The 18,500-nt window shown below is 53.1% G+C and overlaps 1 protein-coding gene across 1 annotated transcript in view; it reads right to left on the bottom strand.

Moving 5' to 3' along the window:
• Nucleotides 1-18,500, bottom strand: part of RPTOR (regulatory associated protein of MTOR complex 1) — a 424,190-nt gene that overhangs the window by 106,712 nt on the left and 298,978 nt on the right. The window contains exons 10-12 of the mRNA XM_017879553.1: nt 15,066-15,141; nt 9,770-9,871; nt 1,205-1,325 (exon numbers count right to left, since the gene is read on the bottom strand). Of these exons, the coding sequence (XP_017735042.1) occupies nt 1,205-1,325; nt 9,770-9,871; nt 15,066-15,141 (299 nt within the window). The remainder of the gene's footprint in view (nt 1-1,204; nt 1,326-9,769; nt 9,872-15,065; nt 15,142-18,500) is intronic.

Raw genomic sequence — 18,500 nt, forward strand, 5'->3', positions numbered from 1 at the left:
AAAAAAAAAAAAAAAAAAAAAAAAATTAATCTTCAAAATGATCCTCTTTCTGAAATGTTATGAATACATGCTTCCTGCCTTCTGAGAGTGCCAGCAATACCACGCAGGCCTCTCCAGCATGACTGGGTGACCGAGTCACGCCAGCCTCCTCCGATGACTCAGGCCCCGACTCTGTTACAAGCTATTTGTGGCCTCAGGCACCCGGAGTGAAAATGGCCCAGTGGTGAGTGCTGAATGATTTTTCCTCGTTTTGGATGTTTTCTCTCCTCCTTCGGTGCTGGACTATCAATTACCACTCTGTCAACATTATATTATGCAAATAAATACACCAGACCCCAGGTACTCACCACCCAGCTTCCGTGACAGTGGCTCCGCACCCACCGCCCCACCGTGCCGCTCCCAGGCGCAGTAAATTAAGGCTCAGATGTCATGTGATTTCACTGGTGAATATTTAGTGTCTATCTCTAAAAAGTGCGGTCTCTTTTATAAAAACACGATCCAGTACCATTACCACACCCAAGAAAAACGAACAGTGATTCTTGAATAACATATAAATCCAGCTCCTGTAAAATTTGATTGTTTTATGAGTATTCATTTTTGGAACTTCAACAGAACTAAGTAAGGTTTACTGTACACGGCAACTGGCCGTAGGTCTCTCGAGTTTCCTTGACTCTGCAGTTCCCTCTCAGCCTCCTTTAACTTTCCCTGTGAGTTATTTGTTAAATGCGTGTCGCCTCTTGATCCTGCCTCTGCCAGGCATTTTTTTTAGTGGCCATCACTACTCTGCTATAGGATGAGGAACCAGAAGAGCGTTTTCAAATTGTGCCTGCCATGACGGTGAGCAGACAGTGCTGAGGATCCAGACTCCTCCTGGGGGAAACAGCAGCACGCGGCGGGCGCTGCGTCAGGCTCAGGGGCGCCCTGCTCCTCCCCAGCGCTGGTGGGCCGCTCAGGAAAAGGTGACCAGCCAACACGCTCACTCCTATGTCTAACATCGGACGTACAGAGGGGCGACAACCCCGGAACCCCAAACGCCAGGCAGCACTGCAGGCTGCACGGGAACAGAGTGGGCTCCGTGAGGGCCTGAGGATCGACAGGACACCACCACAGTGGACACACTCGCCCTGGTTCTCACGGCTGGGGGTGGCTCTGGATCATGAAACACGTGCACAGACTGAAACACGGAGCCTGATTTCTGTCCCACCTCCCGCAGCCCCCAGGTTAATGAGGAAGGCACGTACCAGGCTCACTGCCCAGGGACCCAGGTCCAAAAATCTTCCAAGCAAGTCCAGTGCTCTCAGCCGGTGCACTTGGCTTAACAGCACCTGGAAGAACAAGAAGAAAATGGTATCACTGCAAACCATACTGGTGTGCAGCCCCCAAACGCGGCTGCACGAGCTGCCAGCTTTGGAGTGGTCTGACCACAGTTCAGATCTGTCTGCTGCTTCAGTCACAGTTACCTAGAGCTGGTGCTCCTTTCCTTACAAGTTCATGCTTTTACAGGTGAAGAAAACACGCTTTATTCCTTTATTACACAGATAAAACACACTCAATGTAGATAATACTAGAACAAACATGTTTTAATTGCATTTAAAAAGCTAACTCGCTGGTGATATTTTGGTATATGAACCCAGATATTGTTCTCTATGTCCACACTCCTCTTATTGATTCTGGGCTAGATAACATGTGATTATATTTCTCAGCTCCTTTAACTAAGTAATGCACCATGAACGCTGTTCATATCACTAGGTATGTACTGACCATACCATTCCCAATGCCAGCACAGTACTTCCATTACACAAATGTACACAATTCTTTTAAACAACTTCCCCACTGACGGATATTTAAATTATCATCAAAATGTTGCTACTTTTAAAATTTTTATTTATTTATTTTTGAGATAGGGTCTTGCTCCGTTGCCCAGGCTAGAGTACAGACGCCAGATCATGACCCACTGCGGCCTCAACCTCCTGGGCTCAAGTGATCCTCCCACCTCACCCCTGAGTAGCTAGGACCACAGGTAGGTGCCACCATGCCTGGTTCATTTTTGTATTTTTTATAGAGATGGGGGTCTCACTACATTGCCCATGCAGGTCTTGAACTTCTGGCTCAAGCAGTCCTCCCACCTCAGCCCCCCAAAGTGTTGGGATTACAGGCGTGAGCCATCATGCCTGGCCGAAATGCTGCTCTTATGAATAACACTGTGATCAATATCCTAATAGGTACATCTGCACACTCACATGATTTTCTCCAGTAAGATAAATGTGAGTTTGAAAAAGGTAAGGTCGGGGTATAGATACTTCAGTTACCAAATGGCCCTGCGGCTGACCCCGCTCACACTCTCGATGGCACCCAGCAGCGCTCACTGGGGGGTGGCTCTGGACAAATTACTTAACATCGCGGAGCCTTGATTTATTAATTCATAAAACACATATAAAACAACACCTGCCCATAAGAGTTTCATTAAGTAACAAATTTAAAGCGTGTGGGACAATATTAGCCCATATGACACTACGATTAGCCAATAACACAGGGGAAAATACATCCTTCTGGATTTCTTGGATTTCAAGGGGAGCACATTTTGCAGGTTGATGGGTCATTTCCACAGTAAACTTGCCCTGCATGCCTTTAGTTTTCTACTTCAATGTGTGGCTTTTTCTTATTGACACGTCAGAGTTCCTTATAAATTAGAGTGGGCTTTGCCAGAGGTTTTGCACATACGTTTTTTGTTATATCAAAGTTTCACACTTTTTTTTGAGACAAAGTCTCACTCTGTTGCCTGGGCTGGAGTGCAGTGGTGTGATCTTGGCTCACTGCAAATTCCACCTCCCGGGTTCACGCCATTCTCCTGCCTCAGCCTCCTGAGTAGCTAAGACTACAGGCGCCCGCCACCACACCCGGCTAATTTATTTTTGTATTTTTAGTAGAGATGCCTGAACACACAGACCCTGGGAGGCCCTGACCTGGCCTCACTGGAGGCCTCGGAGATTTTCCCTCCCTGCAGGAGAAGATGCACAGGACACAGCTGGGCAGCAGGTGCTGGAGGTGACGAGAGGGGGTTACCGCGTTGCAGGTAGAGAGGCCGGAAGAGCTCGGGTGTCTGAGGATGCACAGGCCACCAGTATGACTGAGGTCAGTGACAGGGAAGGGGGTTGGATCAGGAAAGGCCCCGCAGACAGTGTGCAGAGAGGTCAGTTTGTCTTGAGATCCAGAAGCCACTGACCAATGTTAAGCAGCAGTGACTGGTCCAGTGTGCTCGCTTTGGGGACAGGCCTGGCAAGAGGCTGGAAGTGGGGGAGGTGAGTAGAAGTGGGTGGGCTTGACCGGGGTGCTGAGACGGAGATGGGGAGGAAGAGACTGTAGCGCTGGCCAGAGGCTGAAAGAAGGGGTGAAGGAAAGCAGACTCTAGAAGAGAAGGTTTGGGATGAGTTTGGAAACCCTCAAGAGAGGCAGGGAAAAGGGACGAGGAGGCCAGTGAGGGTAGAGGACAGGGAGGAGGGGAGAGCAGATGGCGGCCATCTGGGTTACGCTCCTGGGGGTCAGCCAGCACGACTTCCACGGAGGAGCCACCGAGTCAGGAGGATGGGCCCTGGAGGGCCGTGGACTGGGAGGAGCTTCCCTGTGGCGGGAGAATAGCGCTGGCAGGGGGACAGGGAAGGTCCCAGGTGGCAGCAAGAGGAGGGGGCTAGCCAGGCTGGAGGGGTAGCAGACAGGGTGCGGGGGGAATCCCAGCATGTCCAGCCTTGGGGGCAGAGAAAGAGCAGTGGGAATGCGGCCTCACTTCCCTTCTATGTGCCTGGAGCCAGCTCCCACGCCGGGTTCACCATGGACGCAGGAGTGGCAGGTTTCCCATGCTGGCGATGCTGAGAGTCTCTGACTAAGAGGCTGGGAAAGGAACGTGGGACTGCTCGCGGGATATGTGAACTGGAACCAGATCCCTTTCCCATGCTGAACCTGGGGGATGTCGCATGCACTGTTGCCTGGAACTCAGGTTTGATGGGCCAGTCGGTAGAAAAGCACGGGCTCTGGGGCTGGCTAACCTGATGTTAACCCTGCCTCCATCTCTGCCCAATTATTGGCTTAAATTCCTTACTTTGGGAAACTTCAATATCGTTATCAAGAAAAACGGAGACAACAGTACTTGACTTGGGCTTATTCTCAAAGTTCAGTGAGACAGAGTCCACAAAGCGTCTAGCACAAAGCTGTGTGCACCAGGGTGCCCAGTGGATGTAAAGTCACCATCGTAGCATTTGGCTTCCGGATGTCTCCACCATCCAGGGTTTTGAGGACTGACTCTTTGTGTGTAGGGACACTAGGCTGCCTGAGGCTCAAGTTTCTAGATGACCCAGGGAGAGGAGAGGAGGCAGGTCTCGCCATGGCTGCCATCATCAGAAATCAAAGACATCATCAGATCTAAAGCTTACAAAGATTGTTTTCTGATTCTCTTTGTTATTTCCAACACTGTAAATAGGGTCAAGCCTCAGTTTCTAAGGTCAACAGTGGCAGAGCAAATGGAAGAAGTGGCAGGACGGGCGAAGAGGTCTCATCAGGACCAGTTCCTGTTACTGTTTTACCAGAACACCAGCCTGGCACTAGAGGTCTTAGAATGTGCTCCTTACAAACAACAGAAGCAAACGGGACGCTGGTTCACAATCACTACTGCGACGTGGTCCTGAGTGTCGCACCGTAGGAGCTGCGGGTGCTGAAGAAACCCCCGCCAGGGCCTTGGTGGCCCACCTGCCTGGGAGTCGGCGCCAGAGGTCTGCGGGCAGCACCGCGATTTGATGCTGCAATTATTTCATTTGCAAAGAAACATCGTCAATAAAGAGTATTGGGTGAAACGTGAAGTACTGTTTTTTTTTCCAAACATTACATCATCTTCCTGCCACCTTTTGTTGATTTACATTTTTTAAAAACTGAAGCCAACATAAAGCAAAGTTATTTTTAAAATAGGATTGGCTTTTAGGAAAACAAGCCAATGTTGTTTTCATACTTAAAACAACAAAACAAAATCTCCTGTTTTGGACCATCCCAGGATCTATGGAAATTACAGAAGTAAATGATGGTGAGCTCAATGACTTACTGAGATTAATTTTCCACCTGTGGTAACCCAAACTAAAGATTAACCATGGTGGCCGGCATGGTGGCTCACGCCTGTAATCCAAACACTTTGGAAGGCTGAGGCTGGAGGATTGCTGGAGGCCCGGAGGTCGAGACCAGCCTGGCCAACATAGTGAAACCCTGTCTCTACAAAAAATACAAAAATGAGCCGGGCGTGGTGGCGCATGCGTGCAGTTCCAGCTACTCAGGAGGGTGAGTCAGGAGGGTGGCTTGACCCCAGGAGCTGGAAGCCGCAGTGAGCTATGGTCACGCCACTGCAATCCAGCTGAGGTGACCAAATTAAAACAGAATTGCTAAGGCTGTCAAATTTCATTGGCCTTGTACACAAAGAGAGTGCTCAGACAGACATACCGGAAGAGCTGCTTCATGAGAAAAGATTCTCCAGTTCCAGCCCTAGAATGACGGGTGCTGCAGGCCAGGGTGCCTGATGAATGGGGCGGTTTTGGAGTGCCCAATGTATATGGTATGTATACTATCACTCTAGTTTGTCATTCTGTCACTTCATAACGATCCTGTAGTTTCAGACCCCACATTCTATTTGTAAAAAAAATGATGCACGGAGAGAGAGCAACTAGACTTCCTAAATGAAATGCTCACACTGATTTGTGACATCTAGGAAAAGGGACTAAAACTTCATCCTATAAAACCACTCTTGGCCAGGTGCAGTGGTGCACACCTGTAATCCCAGCTACTCAGGAGGTTGAGGCACAAGAATCACTTTAACCCAGCAGGTGGAGGCCGCAGTGAGTGGAGATCGCCCATCAGCAGCGGACTGGATGAGGAAACTGCAGCATCTATGCCTCATGGACTATACTCAGCCAGAAAAAGAACGGAATCATGTCTGTTACATCCACGTAGGTGAAACAGGAGGCCATCACGCTCAGTGGAATAACTCAGAAAACCAACTGCCGCATGTTCTCACGTAGAAGTCAGTGGGAGCTAAACGACGGGCCCACAGGGACACACAGGTGGAGTAACAGGCACTGGAGACTCCAAAAGGTGTGAGGGCTGAGAAATTGCCTATGGGGTACACTGTCTACTACGTGGGTAGCAGGTTCACACAAAGCCTAGACCTCACCACTACGCAGTGCGCGCATACAAGAAACCTGCACCCGTATCCCCTGGATCTATTTAACAGAAAAAGGCCAAGCAAATAAATGAACACGCAAATATCGCCGTCACCTTTTCCTGAAAAGAAAGAAGAAAAGTCACTTCCTCTCTTCTCTTCCGTAACCTTAGGTGCTCTTCATTCCCCTGCCTGGGCCTCCTGAGCCACCCACGGGGGCGCAGAGCAATGAGTTCCAGGCGAGCCACTGCAGACAGAGGGCAGACGCACCCCACAGGCCACGAGAGTCCAGAGATCCTCGTGAGAAGATGGCATCCAAGAGACACCATCAAATCAAGGGAGTGGGCAAAACAGCAGTTTTTTAAACATTGTATCTTCCTTCTTGTTCCTCTGTTGATTTGTATTTTTAAAAGGCAGAGAGGATACTGAGGCCAGAAAGCAGGAAAGGCCTGTTCCACACTCACATTTACAGGAGGGGCTGTGACTCAGCCGGGCCTGATGAGACACCGCGCGTGACCCTGGAGGGTCGCCAGCCACTGCCTCTGGCTCAGGGATGAAGTGGCAGGGATTCGGAAAACCAGGAAGTGTGTAGGAAAATTCCCTTTCCCTTAAGTAATGTTTTCTTTTTCTTTTTTTTTTTTTGAGACGGAGTCTTGCTCTGTCCCCGGGCTGGAGTGCAGTGGCCGGATCTCAGCTCACTGCAAGCTCCGCCTCCCGGGTTTACGCCATTCTCCTGCCTCAGCCTCCGGAGTAGCTGGGACTACAGGCACCCGCTACCTCGCCCGGCTAGTTTTTTGTATTTTTTAGTAGAGACGGGGTTTCACCGTGTTGGCCAGGATGGTCTCGATCTCCTGACCTCGTGATCCGCCCGTCTCGGCCTCCCAAAGTGCTGGGATTACAGGCTTGAGCCACCGCGCCCGGCCAAGTAATGTTTTCTGACTTGCCAAGGCACTAGAAAATAACTTAAGGATTACAGGGTTCCAGACTCCGGCAAAAATAAAGGCTCTTAAGAGAAAGAGTGGGGAAGTGAGCCGAGTTAATGAGAAACAAGCCAGCCCTGGGGGATACGTCAAATGAAGCCGATACCCCATCACACTTCATCTTTCCCTACTTTCTCGTTAAGTGTAGGTCCGCCCATTGATCCCGGCTGGGCACAGCCAGGAGATAGACCCTCCAGAAGGAGGAGGAACCTGCTGCTCACATCTGCTGGAAAACCACGCAGGAAATGCCCCATGCTCCGACCGGGGCTGTCTTCACGTACGTCACCATCAGAAAGCTGTCTCCAGCAGGTCTTCTCCTTCCTTCAGCGAGTGTGGGTGGCCAAGGGAACATTGAAAGAAATCAACAGAAGGCCATTTACAAAAAGATTATTTGCCAGACCCCAAAAAACTGGATTAAACGTGCTTGGCATCGGGCCCTGCTTTGGAGAGGACCGACTTTACTCCATCACACTGTTCAAATAGTAGGAAGGTCAGCAGGAGAGCCAGTGTCTTCTGAGGGACATCTTGGTGACCCAGGTGACCAACAGGAGCTGTGGGGCCCAGCATGGGCAACCCATGGTGCGACTACCACCGGTCATCCATGGCCCACACAGCCAGCCACCTTCCTGCACTCACGGGAAGGGAAAACGCAGGCTTCTGTCAAATGTTTGGTTGTGTTGCTGCTATCACTGCCTGTTCTTGGTTTTGAACATGAGCCAGTTTATTTGTTTACACCTCACTCTACAATCTCAGGAGTCTTAAATGAATCTAGATACATACAGTAGGAACAGTAATAATGTCTATATCCTTTTTACAATGACCAAAAAGCAGTCATCATAATGTAGCAACAGCAGCTGAAATACATACTGTGAAATGTGGTACAATGTTGTTTTAGTTCGTAGGGATGGAGTCTCCCTATGTTGCCCAGGCTGGTCTTGAACTCCTGGGCTCAAGTGATCCTCCCCAGCCTTGGCCTACCGAGGAGCCGGGACCATGACACCAGGGCAGCCGGCTGGCACACTCGTTCTTTGCTGCCCTCCTGAGACAATGCCAGCGAGGACAGGCTGGCGGTAACGTCTTCAGCACATCCACGTGCACTGTTCCTTCTTCCAACTTCTCTTTAGCTGGCTGAGATTCCTGGGGCAAAGTCCTGAAGGAGGTGAAGCCTCGGTCCTACAGTGCGCCTGTGACGCTGGCTGCCACCGTTGTAGCACAGACTGAACGGCGGAAGGGAAGGCTGCTGAGGCCATGGCTGGGATGGAGATAAACTGGCCCCAGTTTTCTAAATGATCTTTCAGAGGCGGGACGAACACCTGGTCTAGGGAAGATTGGTGTGCTGTCCGTCAGTGTGGTGAGCGGCCCTAACCGGAAGGTGTGAGCTTTGGAAGGAAGCAGGGCAGGTGGGGGGCGCCACTCACAGCCCTCTCCATGGAGGCACTGCCACCCAATCTGCTTTCTGGGAAGACGAGGACCCCACTCTGCCGACTGTCAGAACTCAGCACCGTACCGGAGGTGGGGCTCTTCCTGTGTGTGGGGAGCCCCTCAGCTTTAAACCAAAAAGGGCGGGGCCTGCTCATTCCCTGCCTGCTGCTGGGCAGCCCCTGTGCATGGCCACGCACAGCTTCTCACCAAAGTCCAACCGCACCACACCAATCACAAAAACACTTTTCCAGCTTTTAAAGTGAGTTCTTAGACCTTGATATCTACACTGACCAGTGGATTTTAAACTCCTTTGACTCTGACCGAGCCCACACACCTCCCCACAAACACACATTCACTGAAACAAAAGTTCTGTGGAATCTTTCTAACTTCACTACCTGTGACGAACTTTTCAATTTCCGTGGCCTCCCAACCTGTCTGTGACCAAAAACCAGCCAGCAGGACCCACCACGCTGACCTCCCAACCCATAAACCGGTCACGGTCTGCATGTGAACGGCACTGACACAACACAGGCCCTGTTGGCGCTGGCATCTGAAGGGCAGGCCCCAAAGGGCCTATTTGTTACAGCAGCCGTGACAGCCCCACGTAAGGGAAGGGCTGCAGGCTTCTGGGTCTGTGAGCTTCACGACATAACCTACGGGGCTGGGCTACAAAGCCCGCTCCACCCACTCCCACCGGTCAGCATCTGCTCAGGGAGCCTCCTCCCTCCTCTCCCAGGATTCACTGCCAGCTCCTGTCCTTTCCAAGAGAAGGAGGCAGTGGTGTTGAGAGCCCGCTCTGAAGCGAAGCCCATCTGTAGCAGAATCTCAGCAATTCCTAAAGTGGAAATGGTAGCCAGGGGAGAGGGGGATGGTGGACTGGCTGACGACTCCCCAGTCCCAAAGTGACACTTAACTGAGGGTGGAGGAGGGAAATCAATGGCTTTAGAGGAAACCCTTTAAGAATGAATGTACGATCAGCCTAGTGACTCCTGATCGGATCTGTGTGATCCGTTCACCCAAATGCCACCTGACCCACGTGCCATCATCTTCGGGGCAGAGGGGCTAGGATGTCACCGACCCACAGGGCTCGGTGAGAGAGAAGGCACTCCTGGGGCTGTGCAGGCATCTGGTTTCCTTCCTGTGGGACCTCGGCAGTCTGGCCCGGTCTGAAGAAACTCACCTGCAGGACGATGGGCAGCTGTTCTGGTGGGTTCCGGTTCTCCACGCCCATGGTGAGCCATACCTGGAAAGCGGTCAGCTGCTCGGCGAAGAACGGGCTGTGCTGCAGGGCAAGCAGAGAAGGTGCTCGTTAGGGCCACGTTCCCAGACGGCCTGGTCTTGCCCACCCCTGCCACCTGCCGAGCATCCAAACCTTCACGAAGGGCCCACCCCGCAGGGCTGTAAGGATGCCGGGCATCTGAGAAGCGGGCGCTCTGGGCACGCCACAGAGGGAGAGTCTGCGGGGTGTGCAAAGGGACCAGAGACAGGCAGGAGAAGGGAGCAGCTGAGGATGACTCCAAGGTTTGGCAGGGGCACCGAGCTGCGGCTGCAAGAGGAGCGTGCTGGGAACCAGCCGTGGACACGTGGTGCTCACGGCAGTGGCTGGACAGGGGAGTGAAGACACCGGGGCAGAGGACCCCACGAACATGTGGATCAGCAGGCAGGTCTGGCTGGGGACATGCTCAGGAGTCATGGCGTGTGAATCTTTTTTAAGTTAAGTGAGAAAGGAAAGGGACCCAGGACGGAGCCTCTGCTATGGTGACCAAGGAGACGAGCTGGGGCCACAGAGGGGCCGGTGAGAGCCCAGCCGTGGAGGGAAAGCAGAGCTCAAAGGTCTGGACGCCAGGGAGCAACATCCAGGGCAGAGCCACAAACCAGCCCTGGGCCAGGCGAGATGGGGAGGAGAGCTGACTGGGCCCTGGATCAGCAGCGAGAACGCTCTGGAGTTGAGCAAAAGCGTAGCCAGAGTGGGTTTGAGATGGGTGAATTTGGTTTTGGGTGCAAAGGGGAAGAAGAGAGACAGGTAGTGGCTGGAGAGGGACGTAGGGTCAGGAAATGCTTTCTGTAGATGTGGAGTAATGGGCACAGGACACTGGTGAGAAAGACCCAGCTGGGGCACGGAGGGTGGGGAGAGGCTGCCGGAGGGCTTCCTTGGGCTGGCTGGGGGACAAGACTGGATGCACAGGCTGGGCTGGCAGAGCAGGGCCACTCCCCAGGGGAACCAGGCAGGGGCAAAGCAAGGGGGCCCAGATGCAGAGAAGTTGGGGGAAGGCGGGAGGGCCCGGCAGAGGCGCTCGCGCAATCGCTGCTTGTTTCCTCAGCGAAATGGGAAACGAGGGTGCTCTCTGGAGTGAGGGTGGGAGAAGCGGTTGCAGCTGGACAAGGGAGGCATGCAGGTGAGGGAGACCAAAAAAATGCGTGGAGTCAGAATGTCAGGCAGCAGCAGGGCCCCACGAGGGGGTGACACAAGCTCTCTGTGGGCCACGCCAGGTGGGCCTGGGCTCCCGGTTAGCCCAGCCATGTGCGTGCAGGCACAGAGTGGAGGGGGATTCGCTTGGGTGCCGTGGAGCAGGTGGGCAGCAGGGTTGCTGGGCCCGTGGCTGGAGAGTGTGAAGGCCGCAGGGGAGGCTGCCGTTGGAAGGTCTGGGAACTGAGCGGCCAGGCCGGAGCAGTCCGGCCTGATTCCCTCCACGGAGAGTCACTTCCACTTAACACACAGCTCTGCCTTCCCCGAGCCCCAGGCACAAAGAATTAAAAAAACAAAAACAATACAAAAAAACCAACCCAACTACCAGCCTCTCTCTCCCATCCACTATCCTCTCTTCCCTATGTTGTTTGATTTTGCTCAGGGGGAAGGCGGGTGGCTGCAGTTGGGGGAAGGCGGGTGGCTGCAGTTGGAGATGCGTGTCCCTGCGAGAGGAGGTCGGGAGGAACCCTCCCTCCGCTCATCTGGCCAGGGCCGGCTGTGCCCCTGGGTGCCAGTGAATGTGGACACACGCGGACAGGCGAATGCCAGGAGCAGGGCAGGGTGCCTCCGTGAGCCCAAGTCCAGGAGCGCTCTCGGCAGCCTCCACAGAGGAGCCTGGCGGGCAGAGTCCCCTGGCCCCACTTCAAAAGTCAGCCGAGAACATTCACTACGTAGGAATCTGTGCTCCTGTGCAGCCAGCTTACAGAAACTTAATCACAACTGGAGGGCAACCTGTGGAGTTGGCATGGAGCCCCCAAAGTGATTTTCCTGTTTTCAAGTGCGAATTATTCATAAATCGGTTAAAAAAAATCTCGTTAGGTACCCCCTCCTCCACATCCCGTGAGACCGTCGTTCTCCTGAGTTAGAGAAGGCTTGAGTCTGTGAATGGAAGTCAGGTAATTCAGATAATTACACCTCTTCTTTCTTTCTTTCGCATTAGCTTTGCTGATGGATTTTCACATCTTCCTCACTGCTGGAGTCACCACTCCATGCAGAAAGAGAAAAATTCCTGACTCTTCACCTCAAACTGACAAGAAAGGAAAAGCACACCTTTCCCGGCGGGTGCGCGGTGAGGCCCGTGCAGCTCCCTAACGCCAAGGGGAGGCTGACAAATTAGAGCAACCGCCCGCGGAAGAGTGGCCAGCAATTTATATGATGTTCCGGAAAACATGTCGAGAGCGGCCCGTGTCTCCACCCAAGATTCACAGGGCTGATGTTTTGGGCCAAATCTCTGAGATTTCCTCTACCCCATGAAGAGCTCCTGAGCTGGCCCCGTGTGCAGGGGAGCGGAGCTCATTCAGTGGGACGGAGAGCTCGTATGTATGAGCTGCGGTGCGGTGTGAGCTGCAGTGCGGTATGAGCTGTGGTGTGGTGTGAGCTGCGGTGCAGTGAGTGTGAGCTGCAGTGCGGTGAGAGTGAGCTGTGGTGCTGTATGAGCTGTGGTGCGGTGTGAGCTGCGGTGCAGTGTGAGCTGTGGTGCTGTATGAGCTGTGGTGCGGTGTAAGCTGCGGTGCAGTGAGTGTGAGCTGCAGTGCGGTGTGAGCTACAGTGCGGTGAGAGTGAGCTGCGGTGCAGTGAGTGTGAGCTTACTCAAACAATGCTGAGTGACAGCGGGCAGGCACAGAGACTACACCCTGTGTGACTCCATGCATCTGAGCACAAAACTGGGCAGGAAAGTGGCCACTGCTGGGGAAGGGAGGAGCTAAGAGGGGCGCCGAGGGGGCTCATGGGTGCTGCTTGATTTGGGTGTGATTACACGAGTATGCTCAGCTTGAAACTTCACCAAGCTGTACATGTATGATGTATACACTTTTCTATATGTAAGTTATACCTCCAATAAGATAAAAACAAAAAGAACCTAGTGTGTGGTCCACGTCAGTTATCCCCAGCTTGTCCTGACACCCCAACATGGTGAAATCATTTCCAAATGCAGAATATTGATTCTAGTAGTGTAGCACAGATAGAGTAAAATCCTTGAAAAGATACTTGGCAAAGATACCTGGCACAGAAACCTAAGTATCCGTTTAGAAAGAACACACATGCAAATAGAAACTGCATTATTTTATAGAAAAGCAGATTGTCCTGATCTCTTAAAAGTACCGAGTGAAGTCACGCTCAGAGTACAGAAAGGCCAGTTTCCTGAAGGTTTCCAAATACCTGTTTGCGGCAACAGGCCCATAACTCTTTGGAAGAGCGCAGGCACTCAGGGGCCACTCTGGCAGGTGGAGGGTGGGCAGGCGGCATCTGTGAAGGTTTGCCACTCTGCAGGAGACCCTGTCATTGCTCCCAAGGTTTGTGGTCCAGCAGGGAGGGAGGGAAGGCCTTTGTCTAGAAGCCCAATGTTGATGCCAAACACATGGGGGAAGCTGGCTTCGGCCTCATGGTTTAAAATGCGGGGCGGTCTGCAATGCCCTTGAAAATGCATGAATTCAAAGACGGGGCAGAAGTAAGTGGTGGGCATGGGGTGCTCACTGTAAATGTCTTCCAGCTTTGCTGTAGGTTTGAAAATTTGCATAATCAAATGTTACCAAAAATCAAGCAATAAAAGGAGGGTAACAGAAGATTATAAAAGAGAAGAAAGCCCTCTGAAAAGGCCATTTTCCCAGTCATCCCATCCGTGGGGGCATGTCAAAATCATCTGAGGAGTGAGAACACCCCGCACAGGCACACCACACACCCCTCATGCATACCCACACACGCATGCACATGCACACACACCACACACACCTCATGCACACCCACACACGCGTGCACACGCACGCACGCACACCACACACACCTCATGCACACCCACACACGCGTGCACACGCACGCACACCACACACACCTCATGCACACCCACACAGGCGTGCACACGCACGCACACCCAGGCTCCTGACTGCGTGTGTTAGAAGCTTCCCCGACAGCTGTGAGGTGCACTAAAAGTTAAAAGTCTGGGCAGTGGACGGAACCCTTCCTGACCATCGGTGCCTCTGTCCTGGGCTGGAAGGTGACGCTCTCGCATCAGTGACAGCCGGCTCTGGGACAGTGGACGGCATATGAATTCCCAAGGGCCCTGTGCTGGGCTCTGTCCAAAGCACTTTTCTTATATTAACTCACTTTGTCCTCCCAGCGCCCCTGGGGTTGGATACCACCGTAATCCCTCCCTTAAATGAGGAGACCATGACACAGGAGGCTACCAAACTTGCCCTCGGTGGCACAGCTAGGCTCCGTGGCTCTGAGACCTGATGCGGTGGTGTCTCAGGCATGGCCCCAGTGGGAGGCGGGGATGCTGGTCCCCTCCGGCCTCTGCCCAGGCTGCTGCCCCCCGATCCCCGGCCTCCCCATGTCTACTGCACCTACTGATTCCTCCCCTGCATTCTGCGTGGATGTGAGAGGCTCCTCTTTCCTCACGGGTTTCTGGAGGGCAAGGCCTCTGTCTTATTTATCGATTTTCAGACTCGACGCCTCACATAAGGCAAAAGCTCATTAAGAAACCACGAGGGGGTCCAAGGGAGCTGCTGCGAAGGCCCGGGGCCACCCTCACTGGCAGGTGCTGTGACTAAACCAAGATTCCGCCCTGGGGTAGCTCAGCTCTCCAGCGCCCGTGCAGTGTGGCTGGAGGCAGAATGCCCCTCCAGGGCTCAGCACCAACCCTCTGTGGGGCACTGTCCCACAGGGCTGAGTCAGAGGACTGGGGGAAATCCACAATGCGTCTGTGGCGAAAAGGCTAGAAAGTGTAACACGATCACCACTCACAGGGAGTGAGTCTGCATTAAGAAGAGCAGATCTGTAATAGCAAAGTTTAGAGATAGGATTGTTTTAAAAGTTCATTCTTTCAAAGTCTAACTTTAAACCCTGGTTGACTCGATGTTTTAAACTCTGGCAACTACATTTTTTCCAGGCAGGTAAAAAAAATCTGACACCCGAGAGTCCTGGGCACCACCCCCAGTCTGGGGGCTTTGAAGTCCAGGTGCCCAGAGAAGCAGCTGCCACCGCGGATGCACAGCACACCCTTGGAGGGACTCACCCGAAACGCAGTGCCTTCCTCGATGATCGTCGGCAGCTGAGACAGACAGATGTCAACAGCCAGGTCCCAGGCTTGCCTGCGGAGAGAACAAAGGAACACCCACTGAGCATTATGGACGGGCTTCCACACGGGGCCACTTCACGGGGCACAGGAGGAGCCAGCTGAGCGTGGGCAGCAAGGGTCTGGGCAGAGGCCATGGCAGCTGGTGGGCAGCATGTTTACAGTCTCACTGCTATTCGGCTTTGGGCTGCAGAAGACGTCCGAGGGGAGGCCAGGGGAGAGCGCAGGCCGGGAACGCTGGTGCTGCCAGCATTCTCACCATTGTGTTTGTCACATTTTTTCTCTTTAAAATAAAATGAGAAAAACGCCCAGGAAAAAGAAACGAATGCTTCCCATTCACAGAATGCTGTGGCTTCTGACTGTGACTTGAACCCAAGTAGCAGCAGCCCATGTGTTCCAAGCAGCTGCAGTTCCTGCACAGGCTCTGATGGGGCAGTGTCCTGGAGGGATGTGGGAGAGACACCGGGGCCAGGCCGAAATGCCTCATTAGGAGGGGTCAGCGTGTAGTCAGGGAAAGCGGTCCTGGTAGTCAGGGCTGAGCTCTGTGCTATGATGGTGCCGTCGGGCCCATCCCTGTTCCTTCCCTGCCTCCCCTCCACTGCTCCCTGGTGTGGACGGCCACCTGCTCAGTCAGTCCCTGCCACCTCCCCGTAGGTCTCACCAGGCACCCTGCAGTCTGGGGTCTCCTCCCATGCATAGAGCTGCTCCCCACAAGCCACAGTGGCTCCACAGACCACCCGGGTGATGTGCTTCCCCTGTCGAGACCCCTTGTCACCGTAACCGACCACACTGTCCCTCTTGAGTTCTCCCTCTTGGACATTACGAGGCTTTCTCCTCCGGCCTCGCTCCCGTCACAGTGAACACGAGACAGCCTCCTCCCTGGGCTCCTGACCCCGTCCTTCAGGGCCGTGCTGCCGCAGCTTCCACAGCCCTCTCCTCGCCTGCTCTCAGCCTTGCCCAGGGCGCCCACTGCCACCTGCTCACTGACACCCCCAGACACTATTTAAAACAGCCTCACACCTCTCTCCAGAGCTCCACACCCCAATTCTATTGTAGGACCAGCCAGCAGTTTGAATTGGACCTAACACCTCCAGGCCAATTCCTGGGATTCCCAGGTGTAGGCAACAGCCTTACGGGGCACCTCCAGCCACCACCACCATCGCCACCTTCCTAATGTGGCCTTGCCAGAGTCTGGGCGTTGTCCTAACTGCCCCTCCCAATGGGCCCCTCTGCCGGCACCTCCGTCCAGGCCAGCTGCCCTGTGAGCTTTCTCGGAGGCTCTAACACGGCACCCCTAAGCCCTTCTGTGGCTCTGGCCTTCTCGTGGTACCCCAGGCCTGGAACACCCCAGCACCTCCGCCATCTCCGGCCCTGTGGTGGAGGGACAGCAGCTGCCTCTGACTGACCCCTGCTTTGTGTCAGCTGCTCTACAAGGACACTGTGGGGGAGACATGATCATGAGACCATTTCATCCCAGAGAGACAGAGCCACGTGCCCAAGGCCCCAGAGCCACACGCTGAATTACAGACATCCCGCAGGTGCCCTGGCATCCAGCTGTACCCAACTTCTTTCCCAGGGCCAGGCACATAGCCGGCTTTCACTAAGCATTGGCTAAATGAGTGGGGGCGAGCAGGAAAGCACCCTCTGTCCATGAGCAGACCCGTGTGAGTTTCGAAAAGGAGAGAGGGAAGAGAAGAAGGTCTGACCGCGAGCCACGAGCCTGGCCTCTGCTCCCAGCTCTGCTGCCCACGAGCTCCGGCCCAGGGAGCGGCTGACCTGCCTGCCGCCTTGTCCAGAGGATGAGGGCCTGGCCAGTGAGCCCATGTGGGAGGCTGCTTGGTGAAATTCAGCATGTGGTTCTGGGGCCTTGGACGCGTGGCTCTGTCTCTCTAGGATCTGTTTCACCATCTGTGAAATGGACTCATGATCACGTCTCCCTCATGGGGTCCTTGTAGAGCGGCTGACACAAAGCAGGGGTCAGTGAGAGGCAGCTGCTGTCCCCCCCACCACAACATCCAACATGAACTCTAAACTGGAAGTGAATAATCACCTCACTCTCGGCACGGCCACAGAGCACAGTCTTGATTTCCATGGATACAGGTTGAATATATCTTTTCTAAAATGCCTGGGACCAGAAGTGTTTTGGATTTCTGATATTTTCAGGTTTTGGAATATTTGCATATACATAATGAGATCTCATGGGGACGGGACCCAAGTCCAAGAGCAAACTCCATTTATGTTTCATATACCTCTTACACACACAGCCTGAGGCGAATTTTACACAATTTTGTGCATGAAATAAAGTACGCCCGAGAGGTCGGGAGGGGAGCTGTCCACCCGTGGCAGCATGGTGGCCCTCACAGAGTTTTGGATTTTGAATCATTTTGGATTTTTGAATTAGGGATGCTCAACCTTCATGGTAGGGATGGAGGAAGAACAACCCCTTCAGCCCTACTCTCCCTTTCTGCTAGAAATATGTTCCTTGTGGAAACCAAGTGACGTCAGTATCACGGATTCTGCTTCTAGCACTGCGCTCTCTTCTCCTGGGTAATTTTCTAAGAGACTTGAGGACTCTGTGTTATTTTTTAGGCGAATGACGCTCCATGCTGCCGTGTCAAAGGGCATATTTTCTCAATGTCTTAGTAAAGGACCAAAATGAGAATGAAAAATGTTAAAATCAGAAAAAAAGTAAAAATTTAAGATGAACAAAGGGACTAAAGAACAATTTTTCACTTTCAAATATATGAAATATATTTCAATTTTCCCAAGACTGGCCCTCTTTGCACAAACATGCCCTTCTTCTGCCAATAGAGTTCAGAAGCAATCAGGAGATAATCAAAAGCGCCTCAAAATACGTGCAAGAAATAGCTCCCACACGCCCCGTAAATCCCCAGCTGCAGGCAAACGGCACTCAGCAGCACCGAGGGAGACCTTACTCCCTTAGTAAAAGCAGCAAAGTCAATTATTGCAATTAAACTCTATAAAGATGCCTTGAATTTAATCAAATAAAAAGTTTCTGCTTCAGGAGTTAGAAGAAAGTATGTACAAGTTAGGGGAGGTGGAGGCGAGAGGAGGGCAGAGAGGGTGTCCGGGCCGTGGCCCACGAAGACCAGCATGGTGCCCGGTGTGGCCTCGGTCAGTGCTGGGCGGGGCACCTTTGGAACCGTGCCTCCCGAAAGCCCATTTGCACGCTCTCCAAGGCCTTCGCTTGGTGCTGAAGGCCTGAACTGCACTGGAGACATGGCTCAGCACACCGGACAGGATACCACCCAGCGAAGCTGTGTCAGAGCCACGGGTGACAATCTCTCTCGGACACGTGACCCATGTCGCTGCAGTGGGACGCTGTGCTCCTAAAAGGCTGAGAGCCCACCCGGA

Source organism: Rhinopithecus bieti, unplaced genomic scaffold (assembly GCF_001698545.2).
Source record: "Rhinopithecus bieti isolate Rb0 unplaced genomic scaffold, ASM169854v2 scaffold_9899, whole genome shotgun sequence".
NCBI lineage: Eukaryota > Metazoa > Chordata > Mammalia > Primates > Cercopithecidae > Rhinopithecus > Rhinopithecus bieti.